Below are 22322 nucleotides of genomic sequence, written 5' to 3'. Positions count from 1 at the left end.
GGACCCCTTTGGTTTTATTTTAAAGTTATAAGCCTATAAATGTACCCCCCCCCCCCCCCCCCCCCCATTATTATCCCGAAGCGATTTGCGCCAGGCCCCCTCCTTTCTCCTTTGCTGTCCTAATTAATGCCTGAAGTAAATACCATGAGATTCGTGGAAATCTAAGCATTTTGGAGCTATTGATAATGAAAAAACAACATTTTTGTATCTTTTTTTAAACAAACACTTAGACAAAAGAAAATGTACTTCCACTGTTTGTGATGGCGAGGGGAACAGGCAACAAGGACCAACGACATGAACCAACGACAAGGACCAACAGCATATACCAACAGCTGAGAGCAATGACCTTAACCAAGTTACAGACGTGCAGACAATTACATGAACCAACAACAGGTGGCAACAGCATCATAAAACAACTGCAAGGTGTAGGTTAGTTTACTGCACATGAACTGGCAAGATCACAGTGACTTAACAACACAATAGCAGATAGACATGTGCAACATCTACATGTGCAACATAGACATATGCAACATAGACATGTGCAACATAGACATATGCAACATAGACATGTGCAACATAGACATGTGCAACATACACATGTGCAACATAGACATGTGCAACATAGACATTTACAACATAGACAAGTGCAACATAGACAAATGCTACATCTACATATACAACAAATACATGTGCAACTTCTACTTATGCAGACAACACATATGCAACAACAACACAACATCTAGACATATTACATCTGCTTATTTTTGGTACAATCGGAACCCCATACAGGTGGGAGGACCTGTACACAGAACAAGAAGTAAGCGAGACTGCTCTCCACAAACCTGGCCTTTACAGAAGAGTCCCAAGGAGATAGACATTTTAAAAGAAAAGAAAAAAACTATATTTCACCACAAGATGTGTAACAGACATTAGCATGTGGAAGAAGGTGCTTTGGTCAGAAGACAACAGCTAAGCTTTTTGGTAAAAAAAAAAATAAAAAAATCCCTATAAACACACATCCCCTCAGTGAAACATAGCGGAGGCAGCATGATACTGTGGGTGTGTTTTTATTCAGCAGGGGCAATGAAGCTGGTCAGAGGTGATGGCAAAACGTACCGAGCTAACATGACAGTTCTGGAAGAAGAATGCCTGTTGGAGGCTTCAAAAATACTCGAATTGAAGGAGTGGCGTGGATGTTTCAGGTTTCTGCCTTAACGGTACTCAGTGATTTCTTACTGTGTTAGCTGGTAAATGATGCTGCAGTGTAAACTGTTTAAAGCAGGGGTCACCAACATGGTGCCGCTGGGCACCAAGTAGCCTCCCGAGGACCACATGTGGTGCCCAAGATCCTGTTCTAAAAAAAGCACAATCCACAAGTGATCTAAAACTTTATTTTATTCCGATACCCTTCCTTTTTCTTCACACTTACATTTATAAAGATTTAAAAATGACTACATCTATAACAAAGCATGAAAATTTTATATTTTTTTTACATAAAGTTAAGGTGAACGCTGACTCTTCTAGTTCAAAGGGCAGTACTGGTAGTACACAACACCCTGCTGTCCTCTGGGAAGAGGTTTCGCAGCATCTGCTGCAGGTCCACCAGGTTCTGCAACAGCTTTTTCCCCACTGCCATCAGACTGTTGAACTCTAAACTGGACTCTGCGTCATTATTTTGCACTACCAACATTGCCAAACTTTTATAATCTATTTAAATAGTACACAACTGAACGTTTACTGCATTTTTGCACCATATTATTTTGCACTGCACTGAACCTTTTCATATTAATGCCTTTTTTGCACCATTATTTTTGCACCATAAACATGGTGGCACATTCTTCTGCACTTTTTTAAACTGTTTTTCTCCTGCATTGATACCTTCCTATCACTGCTGCACTTTATATTGTAACGTTATCTTACTCCAACTGCAATCTCATTACACTGTTGTAAACTGTATGAAACGAAATTTCGTTTTGTATACACTCTGTGCATACAAAATGACAATAAACCTTGTTCCACTTGACCTCGTTGATATCCTAGCAGTTTGTCTAAGTCTAAGTCTAAATGAAGTAGCTCTCAGTTGGAAAAAGGTTGGTGACCCCTGGTTTAAAGGAATAAAAACAGGATGAACAAGGTGCGTGTGAGCATCGGAAACAAAGAGTACTCAAGCTCAAGATAGACACCGACCCTCTGTTTTGTTTCTACGTCCAGCAGCAGTTAGCAAAATACGTCTTTTTTTAGCAACACTGGCCTCTGAAATCCCTGCCCCCTTCACGTTGGTTCCTAAAAAACGTGTCGCACACATCTAAAGGATGTTTTCATCTCTACGGCTGAACGATCAGAATACGCCCCCCCGCTGTCGACGAAACCGGAAACGATAATAGCCGCGGCTTTCGTTCCGGAAGTGAGCCTTCGTTTTGCTCCACCGAGCAAGTTCCTCCTGGGACGGGAGCTTCCAGCGAACCAAAACAAAAGCAGCTCCGTCCCTGGCTTTCCCCCCGATAAATCCGCGTCCGCCGCCGCCTCAGCATGCCGCTGAAGCCGTGGTGCGTCTACTGCGTCGGGGCGTCGTCTCTGCTCACGCTGATCATCGGCATTTCTTTAGCTTTATCCAACGTCTTTCCAGGTTTTCTACAGTCCAGGGTTAAAACGGTAAGCGCTTAAAAACAGGCTAATGTTTATGTTTACGTCAGCATGCTAACTTTAGCTCACGCACGTCTTTATGGATAAAAAAAAGCAGGTGGTTTTCAGCTTACATTTGAGGTTCGTGAACACAACTGTTACAAAGTAGTTTTTAAAATTTTATTTTAGCTTATTTATGTACTTGAATCTTTTTTTCTAAAGCTCACGGTGGCTGCAGCTAATTCTACAGGCATATATTCAGTTTCATTAATCTGGATTTACACCTTTTTATGTCTGTTAAAGCTGCCCGTCCCGATGTTGACTATGTAAAAAAAAAAAAAAAATATATATATATATATATATATATATATATATATATATAACGTTGCCAGCTCACTTGGATAATCGCAGCTTTCTTTCCCTGCAGCTGAACTGCTTTCAGTATTTCACGCCCTGTTGTTTTTCCTCCCTCTCCTCTTCAATCCTCCCCATCATAATGAAAAGGTCCATTTCGCTGTTTCCTTGTCACGTGACGTGAGACAGAGCATCATGTGCAGATGAATCAGCCGATTTTAACCCAAGCTGCACTTTCTCCACAGGAGGTTGTCCTGAAAAATGGAACAGAGGCATTTGAGGCTTGGGCGGATCCTCCCGCTCCCATCTACATGCAGTTTTACTTCTTCAACCTGACTAACCCGGGGGAGGTGCTGGACGGGGAGAGGCCGGCGGTAGTGGAGTACGGGCCTTACACCTATAGGTGAGAGATCGGTGTCAGAAAAGCGTATTCTATTGTTTCTAACACGGCAAACGTATGAAATTGAAGAAGTAGGGCACAAATATTATGCGCAAACGCCTGAAACATACTGTAAAGGGTAGATGAGTGCCATTTACTTGGTCAAAATAAAAAAAAAGGAACAATGATTTCACAAAGGTGTCGTTGAGTTGCAACACAGGAAAAGGGGAAATCCATCCGATAGAAACATACATATACCTCGCCTGAAGACGAGGGCAAAAGCGAAGAGGTGCACGCAAACAAAGGAAACCACAACAAAGTGAAAGCAAGCTGCCAGCAGTGTTTGGTATTTTGTTTGACTTCCTCGAGTTTTAATTAATATCTCGCAATCGTCGAGTCAAAATTCATAGACGTGAAACGACGTTGGTTAGTTCCATTCCATTCATAGTTGCGTTTGCTTTCTGTCTGGGTTTCGTATCAACGTAGAGACGTACCGAAAAAACACTATGGTGGCAGTGAAAGGTGGTTCCACAAAGTATTGACACAGGGGAGCTGAATACTACAACGTCTTAGAGAGATTGTAGATGACAGAAAAAAAGAAGAGTAAATTTCACCCAAAAGAGTCGGAGATTTTCAAGAAAAAAAATGTCTACAGCTTCAACATGGCAGCATCAAGTAGGTGGTATTATGCTGTAATAACTAATGCTTGGGCTTACGAGTCGTCTGTGCTCCTATTTTTTCTGGTAGATGAGCAGCTCGCTTGGCTAGCTAAAAAAAAACAAACAAAGCTTCTTCCTCACAATCTCAGGCGGATCCTGTCCGAGGTGTTCATGGCAAGTCGCCCTCGTGTACCGCTTACTCTCTGGGAAATATCCATCTGATAACTTTGCCTCTTAAATCTTGGAGGACTTCTGGCTTGTTTTGTCAGAAATATCCAGTTTGATATAAATATTATTAGATAGAAATATATAAATATATAAATAGAAATATATAAATATATAAATAGAAATATTTTTATTCTTGCAAATTTCTGACTTTACAATGGCAGAAATTATATAAAACATTAGTTTAAATGTTGAATTTATTTTGACATCAGAGTCCAAGTTTTTTTTTTTCTTGAAAATATGTGAAAACGGTCTCAAAATTTCTGAGTTTTTTGGCAGAATTTATTTTTCTTTCGTTCATAGCGGCTCTAATGCTCTGTTGTAGAATACAGATGCCTGATCTTTCATAGTTTTTCCTTCCACTCTGCCCACATTTTTCACCAGTTTGTGCTAATTCACAAAATCACCGGAAGAAATTTGTACAAGCACTAATAATATGTACACCTTTGCTATGTACTGTAGCCACGCTCTATGTTCAGAATGTAGTAGGGCAAGGGAATAAATCAATTTTATTCGATTAATTTGAATTTACAATTTGTTAAGATTTAATTTTTGGAAAATCAGGATTTTATTTTGCCAAAGCACTAATTGGACTTCCATGAAGAGAATAGCATGTAATGCTGAGTATATGTTTAGGAAAATCTATTGTCAAAATACCATAATGGGGAAACAGTTTTTACCATAATACTTTAATTTACTAATATGTTATTTTATTTTTTTATTTTTTTTATTTAAACAATGAAGTGAAGCCTGTTAGCTCATTGTGTAATACCGCTAGCAGCAAACATCTTGTTACATTTTCATCGTTTGCAATGGCAGTGCCGCCATCTTGAATTCTGGTCCGCTCTCAGACTCAAGCAAGTTTTTAAAATAATTTCTTTAATTTCTTTTTGTGAATTAAAAAGGATGAAAAAAAAAACGATTATTTGGATTTTGGTATGATAAAGTCGTGCCATTAAATCAGCTAACATTAATAATCTGCCTCAGACTGCAGTTCGAAAAGTAAACATAAAAAAAAGTCTTTGTTTAAAAAAAAAAAACAATCTAAGCTGTTAACTCAATGCGATTGTCTAATTTTCCATACCAGAGAATACCGGCCCATGGAGGAGGTGGTCTTCCAGGAGAACGGCACAAGAGTTTCAGCGGTCAATCGTAAAACGTACATTTTCCAGCGCGACATGTCCCGAGGTCCTGAAAGTGACCTGATCAGGACAATCAACATCCCTGCCATGGTGAGCGCAACCAATCCTCTCTTTTATTCAGTCAGGACACTAAGGATATTTTGCATGTCCCGTAATTGGGTTCCATGAAAATAGAAGTTTTATATTCTAACGAATGTGTTTTTGTAAAAATAAATAAATAGGTTAGTTATTTTCTCCACTGATTGAAGTGAAGTTTTATGGCCATTTTACACCCAATCAGAAAGATACGTTTTCACCATTTTTTGATTGTTGGTTTCCTGCTTTTTTTTTTCCCCCACCGATAGACTGTAATGGAAAGATTTAAGGATAATGCAGTTTTAGCCAATTTGATCTCTGCCTACATGCGGTCGGCTGGCATCGGCCTGTTCAGCACCCACACCGTGGGAGAGCTGCTGTGGGGATATGAGGACGGCCTGCTCAAGGCCCTCAAAGTCTTACAGCCTGAGCTGGACGACGTGTTTGGACTCTTCTATAAAAGCAATGCTTCGAACGACGGAGAATATATGTTCTTCACTGGCCAGCAGAACTACAAGGACTTTGCTAGAGTGGACACGTGGAACGGGAAAAGGTAGATGCCCTTTTTTTATTATTATTATTTAGTTACAGAGTTACTCAGCTCTCGGTAAACCAATCAATCTACTGGGGTTTATATAAGTGGTTGAATCAGTATTTGTAATATTCGGGGCATTTCCTGTTATTTTCTTCTCCATTGTCGCCGCAGTTAATCCGTCACTAATCTTTTGGCTGTTGACTGTATTAAATGAAACGGGTCATATGAGTGGGTTAAATACCACAGCAGTAAAGAACAGTGGGTCACAGCTTGAGGTTATCGTCGTAGCCATCCATGTCAAAATATTTATGCTTTTTTATTATAGTAGTATGATGTAAAACTGAAAAAATTCAACCTTAAATTTGAGTATATTCATTTAGTTAGGAAAAATATGTATTATTATTTAAAAAATTACATGCGTTTGTGTATGGAATAATTCATGCTAATACTTTGTGTACCGCTTTTTGCCAGCACCCTTTTTATATTTGTCTTCTCCTATAATATTGCACAAGATTGGAGCTTGCAGAGAGGGAGGGAGGGAGGGAGCTTTGCAAAACCTCTCTGGGTTTTACAGAGTACAACTCAGTCCAATGTTTAAACTTTTTTTTCTGTGGGATTTTGGTCTGGTGACTGAAAGAGCCATAGAGGAAGGTTGAGTTTGTGTCTGGTATTGATATGGCTGTTTTTTTTTTTTTTGGTTAGCTTATTCTACTGAAATCTGAAATGATTTTACTTAAAATGTTCTGGTATGTTAAGGAGTTAACGGTACCATGAACTCTTACCAAGCCTCCTGGGACCTTTGGAAGAGAAGGAGACACACTACTTTACTTAACATTTCACAATGGCTTAGGTTGCTTTTCCACATTCATCTAACCTTCTCACATAGGCCAAAGTCTTTAAGTTAAAAGTACTCTCAATTAAAAAGAATAGAAAAAACTTGAGAGAACCAGATTTGGGTAGATCAATTACCCAATATATATAATTAAAAGCAGTTTTAGATCCATGCAACAAACTCTGCTTTTGAGTAAAAGTCACTGAATAGATGTGGAGCAATTTTTTTTCTGAAAATAAAGAGAACGCAAAAAACATGTTTTTTATTTATTTATTTTTAGATCAATATTTTTATGTTGTATCTAAAGAAGATTGTGAGAAGATTTCAATTTGTTGGTAATATTTATTCCATAATTATTCATAAATAATTAGTTCCCCACCTGTGTCGACTCTATATTTGCAAATGGTCCTCGTGCAGCTCTTTGGAACATCTTATTATTGCTGTGAGCCTTTCTATGTCAGAGATATTAAAAGATATGTCATAAAGACAAATGACACTCCCACATCGCCTTCCGACACATTAAACATGCGTATAGTTTAGTGCACACAATTTAATGACCAGAATAACCAGTCTGTCACAGGCACGCCACACCTTTCACATTTTCCTTACATATCGTTAAATCATTAATTGAGATAATAATTAATTGCACTTTTAGAAAACTAAAATCTAATTTTCAGATGGTCAGTTGGTCCCTTAAAGTGAGAAAAATGAATAAAACGAGACACCGATGTCATGGAAAGGTAATGTATTGAGTCCCAACCTAGCAGGACACTGAATGCCTGTAAATTCAGTGTACATCATTCATGGTATATCAAGCTTTTCCAAAAGGAGCATATCAAAATGATGACATATATTTTTGGACTTCCTTTACTATTCCGTTTATTGTGTGGTGGCAAAAAAACTACTTTAGTCGTTTTCCGTATTTGCTTCAAGCCTTCCCAGTTGTTTTAATAGGTGTAGTTGTCGTTCTGACAGTAGAAATGGCCAAGTTTAGGCGAGTAGCTATTTATTTAGAGCCATTCCCTGGCTATAGAAGATTAACACCCATCTGCCTATCTTGAATAGCAAATTCTTTTCTTTCCTGTTATGAGGATCTGCTAAGACAAATGGGGACATCGCATCATTTACAGCCTAGAGGACTTAGAAGTCATGGATTACTTATTAAATATTACTTGTTAAATGTTTGTAGACACTTTGATCAACTTTAAAAAGTGATGAATACATTTTTGTTACGTTTATTCTATTTGAATTGCTTGAGGTACGATCAATTATTGCATTATGTTTTCTCAAGTTGGGACTTGTTTCTTCCCACTGAATGAAATCAATAAACTTTTAAGTTGATTCAAAGTTGCTGCTGCAATAAAAAAATAAATAAAAAATGATTTGGCTGCGTTTAGCAGAGCTGCATGTAATCGCAGATCCTTTTTCATCCGCCTTAACCCATTTAGTCGTTGCAAAGAACAGATCGTCTTGTTTTAACCACCAAGATGACAAAGTATTACAACTAAAAACCATACTAATAAATGTTTGGTTCATGCATGCAGCTCTTTGGACTGGTGGACGTCTGACGAGTGCAACAGCATCAATGGCACCAACGGAGCCTCTTTCCATCCAGTCATCAGCAAGAATGAAGTGCTCTACATGTTCTCCTCTGACCTGTGCAGGTGAGCTGCTGCCACAGGTCAAGTCTGAATCTTGAAGTATAAAACTTTATTTACTTTTCTTTGTGAAGACACAGTCATTTTAGTGTGACGGCACATAATTAAGCATCTTTTTTCCCCGCGTTTATATTTCCGCATAAAATGAACCTCTGCTCTCCTGTATGACTCTTTCTGGTGTTGCAGCATATCTGGTTTTAACCTCTGACCCCGCCGTTGGCTAACGTTGCAATGTTCCCCTCTTTAGTCAGCCTAAGCCTTATCCGCAGCGTTATCCCGGTGTAAGGGATTGGATTAAGAATACCACTTTAGCTTGAGTTAGTTATTGAGTTTAGATCACTGTGAAGATCATTCCTGCATGCACTGCAAAAACGGATCTAGTAAGTAAAATGTTCTAAAAGTTAGTCTATTTGTTAGCCAGTAAATAAGATTTTCTGCCAATGGAGTGAGTATCTTTACCCCTAAAATAAGATAATTAGACATCTTGCACTTGAAATAAGATGATGGAGATGAATTGTTCTTATTTTAGGTGGAAAAAATCTTATTCCATTGGCAAATAGTCTTATTTACCTGCTCTAATCAAGGACAAATACACTCATTTCACGAAAATTTTACTTTCTTTAGTTCTGTTTTTGCAGTGTGAAACTGATAACGTTAACCGTATTTTACAGTAAACGCATCAGCATGAGGAAGTGCAGCGTACAGGCCGACGACTTGCTGAGCGTGTTTATTCAAAGAATCAGTGCCACGATGCATACGAACCTTTGATCACTTCCTGTAAAACCTGCCATAAGCTGATTTACCGAAAGCCCAAATGTGCAGAATAACTGCAGTCCGTTCCCCTGTGCAACATGTTCAGCCTTATATGATTAGCTCTGCCTCCAAAGACTACCCGGCATGCAACTTTTTTTGTTTTCAAGGTCTTTGTATGCAGTTTACACCGACGACGTGGCCGTGAAGGGGATCCCCGGCTACCGCTTCTCTCCCCCCTTTGAGGTTTTCGCCAACCTGACCCTGAACCCGGCCAACGCAGGCTTCTGCGTGCCGGCCGGTAACTGCCTCGGCTCGGGCCTGCTCAATGTCAGCGCCTGCAAACAAGGTGGGTAATGTAATTCTGCCACGGATGACATGCGGTCTTGGCTCTTGATTCAATTGTGGTTGATCATGATCTGCTTTCCCTAATCTTGTTTCGGTGGCGTTTAGGAGCTCCCATCATCATGTCCTCGCCGCACTTCTACCAGGCTGATGAAAAATTTGTGCAGGACGTGTTTGGCATGAGGCCCAAGAAGGACGATCATCAGACGGCCATCGACATCAATCCGGTACGATTTTACATTTATCTCATTGCACACGTGACATGCCGCCTTTCTTTACTTTCTGATGTCACACATTTCTTGTTTTCATATTAAATTCACTTTTTTTATTATTATTATTTGCGCAGTACAAAACGATACCACTAGATGGTGAAATGTCTCAGTTTTGCAGCGGCTTGTCTGCGATAAGCCTGGGAGCAGTGGTGGAAAATTGAAGTAGGATTCGCCTGGTACGGAACTGTTACCAAAGATAAGCTCTGACAGCTGATATCAGCTTTTCATACTGTAATAACCTGGTTGGTTTTGGGAGACATATTTTGATGCTTAGGAACAGCTAGAAAAGCAGTTTTAGAACAACAGTTTGAACCAGTAAGCTCATGAATGTACAGATTTAGCAAGTCTTGCATTTGAAGGAGGCAGGAAAACACTGCAGGTATATAGTGCCTTGCTAAAGTATTCAAACTTGAAACATCTTAGTGGATTTTGTTGTTTTTTTTTCACCATCCTTCTGTCCGTATTTTGCTTGATTAATTGTTTCTTTCGTTGCATAAAAGCTAACTATGTTACAAAACATTACATTTCACTCACAAGTTACAAATGACTAACCCACACAAAGGCAAAGTTCTATAGGCAGCAGATTTAGTTGCAGCACTGTTAAGGGACATTGCCCAATGCTCCTTAAAATAGAAGCTTAGACTTCTAAAAATAGAAGCGTAACCTTTGTAAAAATGTGCACTTCTGCCTGGTTACACAATCAAGCTATTTTGCAACCGTTCGATTTAATTTAGGCCCTTCTGTCTTTGGTAGCTTGCGTTTAATCCACGCGGCTTTTTGCTTTCAGCTCTCAGAGGGCTGCGATGCTTTTGTTTTCTTACAGTATTTCTGCACTGATGTCAAGCTTTCGCATCTGTAAAAACGAAGGATGCATTGTCATGCGCAGGCATAGAGCAAACCTTTACCCTAACTGTGATGTAAGCTTTTATAGTGTGAATTACTTGTTTGAACCCCGTAAATAAGTTACTGTTTACCCTCTGTTTGACCTCCTTCCCGTTCTCCTTTGAAGTCTTTGTCATGGTTCTACAAAACATGACTCAGGCGGACTAAGGTCCTCTAAACACCCACCTTCAGAGCTGTGAAGTTGTTTTTTTTTAATATAGGAAAAGGCAGTGTTGGGGCCGTCACAGCTTAAGATGTATGGTAGTCATCATTCAATCAGAAGGTTGCTGGTTTGAGTCTCATATACTACACATTGAGCCCTTCACTGCCTTCGCTTTGTTAATCTCTTGTACTCTAGTTGGTTGCGGGTATTTGTGTATCGTGAGTAATTGTAATACAATGCAACACACTGTAGTCCTACTTTTAGCTTTGCTATAAACCAAGGTGTATAAGAATGTAATAAAACACCTATAAAGTGTTTTTTTAATTTATAAAATGTCCTTTTGTGTAATATTAAGACTGATGGTTCAGATCCTTATTTTTCTTGCTTGCCTACCAGCTTTCATAATATAAGGCAAGAAAGCTCTGGAACATCTTTCTCGTTTTAATGGAGAGCATTGGTATAAATAGTATACCAATTATTGTTAGAATAATACTAATTTTAAGTAATAATATTTAAAGGAATAAACATGTAAATGTTCAAAGATTACACTTGAGGGGTTCCTACTTAATCGGGGAAAAATCTGGCATAGTATAGAATTTCCATTTTCCAGTTCTGGATTGGCTTGGAAAAAGAAAACTCTGTGGAAGTTATTTGTCTTTCTAGATGTTATTTCTTGTCACATTGCCTGTAAGTTGGATCCATTATCCATCTCTGCTCCAGCCATCTGTTCCTTTATCCATCTGTTGATGATTCGTCCAGCTTTTGCAGCGTCTGTTCTGTTCTCTGGTTCCCATTTAAAGCCTAACAATTTTTGACATACCCAGCATAAATTTGTAGTGTACTTTTGTATTCATTCTTAAAATATGAGCTTTAAAAAAAGACTGAGAGCTCTGGGAATTTCAGTCTGGAAAAATATAGAATTTTCATGTAACTATACAGCTGCGTCGATGAGCATTAAGATCAGACGTAGGTCTGACGTCTGGCTCTGTTTTTGCAGCTGACCGGCTTCATCCTGCAAGCGGCCAAACGTCTCCAGATCAACGTCTATGTGAAGAAAGTTCCAGACTTCAGGTAACTCGCTCACTTCCTCCCGCTGTCACTTATTACTCACCGTATGCCGAAGCAGGACATCGTACTCCAGAAACCTCGCTGTCACCATATTGGCTTCAGATAAAAGCATCACGTCTGAATGATTATTCATAGCTGGGAGGGGCTGCTTGCCAGTAAGATAAAACGCAGTTTTGCCACCATCATCATTATAAGTGGACTTTTGCACAGACCTTTCTCACTTGTTTATGTGTTCATACGACATCTGATGGAAGGAGCAGTGAAATCATTTCAGAACGTTCCTTTTTTTCTTCTCTCTCTCCACCCGTTCTGCTCCAGTATGCAAATACTACATTTAAATATGCAGGCCGATCTGCAAATCCATTAACCCATCTTGGTGTTTTGCATTTTGTTGCATCCTGACAAGAAATGTTAAAGTTCTACTTTGATTTTATTCAGAGACGATATAAAATATCCCTTTAATTCAAATTAAGACAAGAAAATAACTTTAAGAAATCTTAAGCAGAAACTGATAAATCATGTGTGTGTGCATATGCAGTGGAAAGCTTTACAGCTTTTTTTTCTTTCTTTATGTCTTGTTTGTATCTCAATTAACTCTAGTTTTTGTGGAGTCGCGTACACATACATGGTTGTTGTGTTTACCAAAGCAAACGTTTGTCTCAGACTTTATTAATTTGTAGCAAAGCAAAAGAAATACTTGGGGGAGGGAATAATTTTTGCGCAGTGCTGCAGTCAAGTTAAGTTTATCTGTATAGCACGTTTCAGCAGCATGGCAGTTCAAAGTGCCTTAGATCATGAAAAGATAAAAACATCATAAACACATCGAAACAGTCTCTAACTACGTTTGCATGGACAGAAGTAATCAGAATAAAGGGCTGATTGGAATAAAAAAGCGTCATGTAAACAAGCCTATCAGAATATTGTGATGAAATTAAGCTCAATCTGAGTGAAATTGTATTCCGAATGAGAGGGGGGGGTTTATGCTGATTGATAATCCGATCAACATGTATATAACCGCTTGTCAGGCTCAAGTTATTCTGAATGTGGCGGAAATACGTCGAAACTGTCGGAGCTCCCGATACAACCTTTCTGTTCGAAAAATAAGAGCTCAAATTTGTTGCTTACTCAGTAACGTTTCAACCGTAATTAGAAGATCGTGCAAGTCCAGCCTAGGCGCTCGAAAGACAAACAAACTCGTATAATACTGCTTTGTTTACTATTTTTTGTTGTTGAGCAAAGACGGAAGTACTTCTTCTTCTGTGTTTTTTTTCTTAGGGGAATTTGATAACTGCGCATGTCAATGGGGTTATATTCTGAATAAAGCCAGGTGCATATACACACACATTATGATTGGGTTAATTGCTTGTGTGCCCATATAAACTATACAATCCGATTATTTAATCTAAATACATTTAAATCCGATCGTGAAATTTTGTGCATGTAAACATAGCTACCGGTTGAGAGAGCAGTAACAAACATTAAATTGTATCAACTGAAAACATCAATAAACATCAAATGTGTTGGTTAGAGGTCCTGTTAATATGGGGTCTAAGCAACTCTAAGTTGCTTAAAGCTCAGGTGGGTTTTCAGTCTTGATTTAAAGGAACTCAGTGTTTCAGCTGATTTGCAATTGTCTGGAAGTTTGTTCCAAATTTGTGGAGCATAGAAGCTAAATGCTGCTTCTCCATGTTTGGTTCTGGTTCTGGGTATGCAGAGTAGACCAGAACCAGAAGATCTGAGGGTCTGGAAGGTTGATGCAGCAAGAACAGGTCTTTTAATGTATTTTGTCGCTGAGATGTTCGGTGATTTATAAACTGGCAGAAGTATTTTGAAGTCTATTCCCTGCAGGGAGCGAGCCTTTTAAATTAGTTTAGGAGTTAAAAGGCAACTTGACCGATTCACACATAGTCAAACAAAAATCTATCCTGAAAACAACCTTTTACCACTTTAGGTCACTGCCCTGGCTTACTTTGGGTAAGGGGAGGGGTAAACCAAGGACACGTTTTTAGTCCAACAGCCAAGCCTGTTGATTTTTGGAAAAGTGACAACCTTTTCACATCTTTTATATCCATCTTCCGCTCAACTCCTCTTTCATAGCTTCATCATTTTGTCTGATATAAACGTTCCCCGACAATTTAAATAGAAAGTGTTCCACTGTACCTCAGCCAAGGTTAACCTTATTTATACACTGCAAAATTTTGTCATCATAAATAAATTCTAATAAAGTAAATTTCCTTGCAGCCCGTCCTGTGACTTGAGCATGAGTTTGTCAGCGCATGCCAACAAAGGGTTTTGGAGGAAATGCAAACACACTAGAAGAGAATTTTATTATTATTATTTGTAATATTAGCTGTGCCCTCTACCAGCTCTATTAGACGTCTGGAATTATCTTGTGGGTCAAAAATAATGTGGACCTACTGTGAATCTTCTTATTTACTGTTAATCTTGGGTAATAGTAACAAATCTGTTGTATATTAAATTGAAAGGAGTAATTAAGGGGGCTCTGTTAAGAAGTGTTGTACAGTCCAGATTTTATACATTTGGACAGTTATACATTTTATTTCTTTATTTTGATGCAGTTGCTCTTTTTAGGATGTTTTAATATAGCTTTGCAAACAAGCCAGTCCTTTTAAATCAAGTATTTCAAATACTTTACTCTCCCACAATACTTTCAAAGTTATTACGTTTATTTATGCAACAAAAATACTTTTAGCAAAAAATGACCTTGCCCATTATTTGACTACATGAAATGTCATTCTATGACAACATTTACCATATGGTTGACTTTTTACAACTGTTCATTTTAATTTTTTATTCACCTTTTGAACTCCATGTCCACTTTGGACATGGACATCACTGTCATTGTCAATGACCTTAAAAAGCCTTGTGATGGAAAATATGTAAACAGCATGATCCCTGGACTATTGCAGTTGAATGAAAAAAGCCCATTGTGGTTGCTTTTGCTTTTCTTTCAGTGAAACAGGAAATGTGCGGACCGTTGTGTTCCCTGTGGTGCATCTCAATGAGGTAAAAAAGACTTTTGCAGCCATTCACTTAAAATCTAATTTAATTTAGGCAATATTCAAAAGACTAGAACTCTATTTTAGGATTTAATGGATTTCAGTTTTTCTCCTAGTTTTTTTGTTTTTTTTTGGCTTGATTGTCGTTCTTAAACCAGCAGAAATAATGATAAAAATCTCATCATCAATGTAGTGTGAAGTGTTTGCAGTCATTTGTTAGGTCCATTTTGTTTATAAAATAATAATAATAATAATAATAATAATAATAATAATAATAATAATGAGATTTCCTTCCATGATTTCACTTTTGTTGAAGGCAATAATGAGGAACTGACTTTTAAGTTGGACTTCAGGTGAACTTAGTACAAGAATGAACTGATGAAATAAAATATTAAACTTTAGCATAAAAACAGTAATTTATTGGTTAGAAAGTTTTCTTTTTCTTTACAAGATGAACAAACATGACATGTTTTTAGAATTTTTTTTGAAACTTTAAAAAGGGGCGTAGCACAAGTTCCTGAGTTTTTGCACAAGTTTGCCCCCTCTGGTGACAAGTTGAAATTACACCAGTGTCATGCGCATGCATGAGAGGAGAGGAAAAGCATCTGCTGCAGCGACTGCACAGGTCTTTTGTTTAGAGGTGTAATATCTTCTGAGGTAAGAAAGGTATGAATATTGAAGTTAGCCCGTGTTCTCTCGCTAATTCATCGATTACAGAGACCCAACAAAGTAGTCAGGTGAACAAGAGCTCGTAGCGCATCACACCCACAAACATGCCCAAAGGATTCGACCCGAATCATTTTCTCATAAACTGACTAATGGAGCCTAAAGAGGCAACTGTGGTAAATAGAGGAAAACACATTTTACACGTCAGGCAGTTGTAAGGGCATGTATGGGAAATAAAATAAACAAGACAAATCCCAATATTCAGATTTTTTTTTGGTATTGTACGTAATAAACCCTGACACAATTTCACATTTGGCTTGTAATTGAGGTTATCGTTTTACTTTGTGTGGACTTAACATACAGTATATTATAAAAACACTGTAGCTTAACTGTATTTACTTTATTATGAAATTGTAAGGTTTTCCGTTTTCTTTTAACTGTCCACCAGAGCGTTGTTATTGACGATGCGTCGGCCAAGAAGCTGCAGCTGATCGTTGTTGAAAAGAATGTCGTGGAGAACATTCCTTTCATGCTGATCGGTGTCGGCATCCTCCTGGGAGCAATCTTTATGTTCTTGATGTGTCGACAGAACGTCCCAGAGGTGAGTGCGCGCTGTAAACGAGCAATAAAGTTGTGGCATCGCATGGGCCAATACAATGGCTCTTAGTATTTATGTATGCGATCAAATAAATGACGAACCTCGAAAAATTTGTCTTGTTTTAGTGGATCTTCTCAAAAGTAAGAGATGTTATGTGGTACATATATTTCTATCTTCATTTGTGAAAATTGAGGTTATTTTTTTACACTGAAATGGAGAAAAAATTAGTTTAAAGTTGAATTAGTGGAGATGGGTGCAAGAAGTCATGTATGGTAACTTATAAATAAAAAATAATGAAACGCATATTTGCAGAATTTTAAAAAAACAAATAGAGAATACTTGTTTAACAGATTGACAATTACCAAAAGCTGACTAAGCAATCTTGTTTGTTTTTAAAGTTGTTTGCTCATAAATCCTGTAATGTATGCTGTTTTTCAGAGCACTGTAGCAGAACGTCAGCCCCTGCTCTCATCCTAACACTAAGCGGAGCATGTGAGGATAAATGTGGCGTCAGCGGCATAATGTTAGGATAAAAGACTCCAACATTTCGACTCCTGATATCTAGGTAGCCACTCCTAGCCAGAATCCCATCTTTGTAATAATCTTAATCGAATGCTTTCAGGAAAAGTTGTGTGTTTGTAACAAGCACTTAAGTTGGTTGTCTTCATGCTGTGATGTTGCTGAAACTCTTAATTTTGTTTTTTATACCACTAAATAATGGTTTTAAATGAAACCATGCCGCAATGAGCGGTGTTGAACCTCATCGTAATTCTTCAGTGCAAATAATTTAACTGACATTGCCATATTTGTGTATGAAATATGCGACAAAGTGTGCATAAAAGTGTTAAATTCACGAGTCCTCGAATCAGCTGCCTCCGATGAGATGCCATTTCAGGAAAAAGAAAATCTGTTTTAAGGTTTTGTGTTAACTAAAAGGATATTCAACTACACTGACCACTGAGCTTTAATGCGACAAGTATGGTTTTTATAGACTTAAAGACTTCAAAAGTCTCAATGGAAGTTTGATGGTTGAATCTGGGAGTTTCCTGCATTTTAGAGTTACTATAATGGGGATTTATTTGCTTAAAAACAATGCATCCTGTTGAATCTGATAATGGAAAAGTTTGTGAAATAAGACCTAAACAGTATTACTTAAGGTTAAAGGGATGGCGTTTTATTTGTGAATGTGTCGGTAGAAACAAAAACTGTTTCTTCCCAGCTCAGTTCGACCCTTTTTGTCTTGACGTTGTTTTTATGACGCTCGGAGACATTGATGAAAGAAAGGTGCAAAGAGGTTTATGAAAGTCTCATAACTGTTTTATTTTTAAGTTTGTTTTCTATTGGAAAATGTTAAGTTGCTTGAGTATATAACTGTTGTCCAGCTGGGCCGAGGCTTTTAAAGTTGCTTGTTTGTTAAGAAAATTTGTCGATTCTATTCAACGCTACACAGAGTAAGATAATTGTGCAATTTCTTACATATAAATTTTAGCATTCACCATTTACTGACAGATCCTGTTGATGTTTTGTGCTGTGTTTGTAAAAGACTGTTTATATGTCTAATATCTGATTAACTTCACAGAAAAGGTCATATATATGTGATTTGCACTTTGTCTCATCTGTCGTGACCAATAAACTCTGTGTGATTTAAACATTGGTTTTGTATTTTTCATTACAAAATACAACTGTTTGAAGAATTGTTGTGAATCATGTAAGAAACTGACTGATCTAGCTATCAGCCTCAAGAGAAAACGAGAAAGATTTGATCAGACATCTTATGGACATTAACAGTTTTCATGGTGACACATTCGGCTGTGATTAGTAACAAAATAAATTCTCTTTATTATGTATTAATGATGGAGGAGAATAGATTTTTCCATTACGAAGAAAGCTAGTGTTGGGTGGATATGCGAAATTGAGCTATATGTAAATAATTAATTGCCCAGGCTGATTTAACTGACTGACTGATTTAATTCTTTCGCTTCCCATTGAAAAATGTTGTCGTTTATAAGTAGTTACAATTCAACTAATTAGTATAAGAAAAAACGCTGGAAACACTATCAAGAATAAATTTGTATTATTAATCACTCTAAGGTCTATATCCAACTGATGTAATTGTGTAAAAATCAGCACAAAACAAAGCTGGGGAGCTTTTTACATTCTGAAACTGTGTAATAAACTCAAAAGGTAAAGTCTTAGGAATAAGGGACATTTAAATGATCATCAAAGCCGAATAATTCAAATTGTATTAATGTTATTGGTGTCTAGGGAGTTGGAAGTTTTAATGCCTGAAAGTAATTTGTGTCAAAAAGGTTCAGACAGAAATAAAACAAAAGAGAAATTCAACTTTTCACAGCCAACTCTGATCCCTCAGCTTCCCACACCAGAACTGCAGCTATATACCAAGATAAGAGATTATCTGCTCTGTGGTCCAGAATCAGGCTGTTGGCTCACAGGTCCGACGGATTCAGTCCAGGGGTGTGGTTCCCACACTCCCGTCTCTTGGCCAAGCTGATAGAGAAATCTCAGCACAAACAGCTGTTGGTCCAGCCGAAGGATCTCTCACAGTGGAGGGGGGGGTTAAAATCCGGTACTGCTGAAATATACTGATGGATGCTGAACTTGGTCCAAAATGTTAAAGGGGGAAAAAAAGCATTTATCCCAACCAAATCTTAATACACAGAACATTCTGACTTGGAGAAAAACTTCTTGTTGGTTCTGGCTCTATTCCTGTTCCTTGCCCTTGTCAGAACACGGCTCTCCTCATCTTTTGACAAGGTCATCATGAGTAACCTTGCCTGCAAGCTGAAGTCTCGCGTTATTTGCATTATTTACAAACACACAAGAGTCCATCTTGTGCCGGTTCAGCTTCAACTGTTTGTGTCCGAACCAAAAACGGTTCGGGCCAATCACATTGCAGTATTGGGGTTTAAGGCGGGACATACCGCTTCGACAAAAGAAAAAATGGTTGAGCCCACAGTCGAACCAACATAAACATGACAGCGCAGGAGGACGCACGCGTAGCTGCTGCTATCACATGTGTTTAGTCAGAATCCACAATTTCTTCTTTGAAAGAAAACCAGCAAGAAGTGCCTTGACCAGCTTACCTTGTTGTGGTTTCTCATGGCAGCTGCTGCTCACGTTTTAATTTGATACCGTGATTGGCTAAAACCAACCTTTGGTAGGCGGGCACAAGATGTTGCTTCGCCCAATTAGCTTGTAGAGTTCTGCTGAATTTGCCTCCTTTTCCCAAACTGATTCAACGGGAACAGCCTCAAGATTGATAATGTGCAGAATGTAGCGTGCTACACGTTTTTAATCTGGCTGGCCAGGTTAGTCATGAGGGCCTAACCAGCCAATCAGAAGCTGACTGTGGAAGGCGCAAGTTAGACATCCAATAAACAAATGCTTTCTGTAATTTCTTAATGAAACATTCTTAAGACATAAACAAGAGAAGCAAGAATGTTAAGTTGTCATTGTAGATCGAAATTATATCCACGGACTCAAGAGTTTTAAACATGCTGTGATTGAATAAAAACGCAGCCTCGCATTAAAGGTTGAACACAAAGGCATTTAAAGCTAAGTAATGGAGATTTTTTTTTAAAGCTTTTATAAATCATTAACACAAGATCATATGAGAACATTTTAGACATGTGGGCTACTGTCAAGCATAAATACAAGACTGAGCAAAACACTTTGAGCCAATAAAAAGGCTGAAATTTAAAAGATTCTGTGAGGCCTTCAGCGTAGGAGAAGAGGTTGTTGTGATTCCACCTGTGGTCCGTCAAGGGTATTTTAAAATTCTTGTACATGAAACATTGTGCGTTCTGTGGGTCTCATTCTTCCTTTTTCCATGCCAAGCTAAACTAGCCTGAAATGGCTGCTGTGGCTCTCCATTTTCTGAACATTTCTCATAAATTCCACTTAGCCGTTACCCGTTCTAATACCTCTGACGTGGACCTGTCCTACATTACCCGACTAAAGTGTACTTTGGAAACCTGGAGATAAACTTTGACTTTGGCTGCCATTACACAACTGATAAGCACTCGGCGACGAGAGATTTCCGACACCGACTTTGACTCAGGAAATTAGCTCTGCCAAACGTCCACCTTTCTGGTAACAGATGTATGGAGCGAAGTAGTTAGAGCTTAACTCCTCCCCAACCCAATTGAAGCATTTAATACAGGGAACCAGAGACGGCACAGCAAGCCCGGGTAAGAGCGTCTCCCACGAGCTTCAACTGCAAAACAGCATGAGGACGCTACAGGAAAAAATCATCCTCCTCTCTGTTATTCTATCCCTCATATGTCTCACTCAGGTGGGTTGAAGTCCCTGTTACAATAAAGTTAGCAATCAACCATTTGTATTTTGGATAAAAAAAAAAAGAAGTAACCTGCAGCTTCTAAAGGGTCAATATTTACTCTTGCAGGTCAACACGCTACCTGTTCCGGACGACTGGAACGGTCTGATCCAGAGGACAAAGCGATCGCTGCTGTGGCGCTGGAACAGTCTGAAACCTGTGGGAGCTAGCTGCAGAGATCCCTCAGAGTGTGGCACAAAACACTGCAGGTAAAACGAAATTCTGTCATCCGGGTGTTCGGCTTGAATGATTTTCATTCAAACGCCCTGTTGGAATCTGATAACATTGAATCGGTGCATATATCTATTCCGTTTTCAGCCATTTCTGTGAAAAACAAACGTGACATTTGATAGAGAAAACATTCCTTCATGTCATTTGAACGTGCGTGCGTGATCGCATCTCCGTGAAGGTTTTTATGACGTGTCCACGCGTGTTCTGCGTGGTGCGATCAAAGTCAGAGTCCTGCGGCTGCAATTATGTTTCTGCTTATCTTTGCAGGAAAAACATATGTTCCTTCTGACACTCCGTCTGACAAAAGACCCACAAACACAACTGTGAAATAAATGGACCCCCCACTGTGTGAAATTTGATGGAAAAGATTGTTTTTTTTTTAAGACCCTTTATGCTCGCCTGGAGTCTGGTCTTCCACGTGTCAGCCTCTTCACTGGGCCGGTTGTGTAATCTGAATGTGTGTTTGATAAGAAAATACAAACGTTCACCCACAGTTTGTGAGCCCTGAGTTTATTGCCACATGTTGTTATTCGGATGTATTTATCTGTATATTTTGTAAACGTTGTACATATGATAATACACTATGTTTTTCAAGAGCTTGTACCGCCCATATCTTCTTTGCCTTCCAGTGTTACAGCAAATTAAAATACTCCTCGCAGCGCTTACTAGTTTTTAAAATGGAAAAGAACAAGCAACATGCATTTGTCCCAATAAGTTTTAACATTTAACAAAAAATTTGTTTTAAGGTAGTTTCTTCTGAGGCAACTAAGACAGGAATTTATCTTACAGTTTTTTTTTTGTTTTTTTTACTGATGATTGTCTTAATCTCATTTTTATCATATAATCCATTTGTGATACAAACTATTCTTAATATTACAAAACTGTTAAAAGAAATAAATGTGCATTTATAATACATGTGGTAACTAACAATTCATTATTGATAGTTCTCGTCTCAAACTCAGTTATTATCTGAAGTTAGGAATCTTCTTCAGATTAAATGAATAATTGACATAAAACAGGTTTGACATTAAGTGTCCAATCAAACTGTCTCCATTGAAATGTATATGACTCAAGTTATGATTTAAACACACTTTTTAAAGAAATGTCACAAGTAACGAGTTCTGCTGGATTTACTCAACAAATAGGTTGTTTGAGCTGTCTTTTTCAGCTGTTCTACATCAAATCAACATGAACTCCATAAAATAAAGCAGAATCCCCAGAGTTACTGAGAAGCACATGAACTGTTCTGAAGAAGTGAATGATGGATGTGCTTTTTCATTGCCCATAATAACTGAAAAATAGTTCCGCATTTGTACAAGACTTGTCTATGATACAGTATATTCACAAGTAAAAGACAATTATAGAGGTGTTGGTGACATTTAGATACATTTTGTACACTCACCAGCCACATTATTTGGTATACCTTGCTAGCATTGAGTTAAACTCCAGTTTTCTTATAGAACTGCTTAAAATCATTGATTCAACAAGG

The 22322-nt window shown here is 38.2% G+C and overlaps 2 protein-coding genes across 2 annotated transcripts; both read left to right on the top strand.

The window, feature by feature from the left end:
* Positions 1-2419: 2419 nt before the first annotated feature.
* On the top strand, positions 2420-17894 carry scarb2c (scavenger receptor class B, member 2c). Its single transcript, XM_012876410.3, has 11 exons — positions 2420-2652; positions 3222-3379; positions 5327-5471; positions 5726-6009; positions 8368-8487; positions 9402-9580; positions 9685-9803; positions 11891-11964; positions 14937-14988; positions 16096-16248; positions 16684-17894. Exons 1-11 carry the CDS (start codon positions 2530-2532, stop codon positions 16720-16722), a joined length of 1446 nt encoding a protein of 481 aa, XP_012731864.2. The 5' UTR covers positions 2420-2529; the 3' UTR covers positions 16723-17894.
* Positions 17895-19994: 2100 nt separating this feature from the next.
* On the top strand, positions 19995-21429 carry LOC105935829 (liver-expressed antimicrobial peptide 2). The gene is made up of 3 exons (XM_012876411.3): positions 19995-20560; positions 20672-20811; positions 21101-21429. Exons 1-3 carry the CDS (start codon positions 20495-20497, stop codon positions 21120-21122), a joined length of 228 nt encoding a protein of 75 aa, XP_012731865.2. The 5' UTR covers positions 19995-20494; the 3' UTR covers positions 21123-21429.
* The last annotated feature ends 893 nt before the right edge of the window (positions 21430-22322 follow it).

The sequence above is a fragment of the Fundulus heteroclitus genome, unplaced genomic scaffold (genome assembly GCF_011125445.2).
Source record: "Fundulus heteroclitus isolate FHET01 unplaced genomic scaffold, MU-UCD_Fhet_4.1 scaffold_70, whole genome shotgun sequence".
NCBI classification, from domain to species: Eukaryota; Metazoa; Chordata; class Actinopteri; order Cyprinodontiformes; family Fundulidae; genus Fundulus; species Fundulus heteroclitus.
The sequence above is the reverse complement of the archived record's forward strand: the minus strand, read 5'-3'. Positions and strand labels throughout refer to the sequence as shown.

Excerpts from the sequence above, each read along its gene's own strand:
- scarb2c (XM_012876410.3), top strand. The coding sequence starts at position 2,530 with ATGCCGCTGAAGCCGTGGTGCGTCTACTGCGTCGGGGCGTCGTCTCTG. Across the intron at positions 2,653-3,221 it reads TACAGTCCAGGGTTAAAACG|GAGGTTGTCCTGAAAAATGG; the intron begins GTAAGCGCTTAA and ends CTTTCTCCACAG. Across the intron at positions 16,249-16,683 it reads GTCGACAGAACGTCCCAGAG|AGCACTGTAGCAGAACGTCA; the intron begins GTGAGTGCGCGC and ends GCTGTTTTTCAG.
- LOC105935829 (XM_012876411.3), top strand. The coding sequence starts at position 20,495 with ATGAGGACGCTACAGGAAAAAATCATCCTCCTCTCTGTTATTCTATCC. Across the intron at positions 20,561-20,671 it reads CCCTCATATGTCTCACTCAG|GTCAACACGCTACCTGTTCC; the intron begins GTGGGTTGAAGT and ends TTACTCTTGCAG. Across the intron at positions 20,812-21,100 it reads TGTGGCACAAAACACTGCAG|GAAAAACATATGTTCCTTCT; the intron begins GTAAAACGAAAT and ends TTATCTTTGCAG.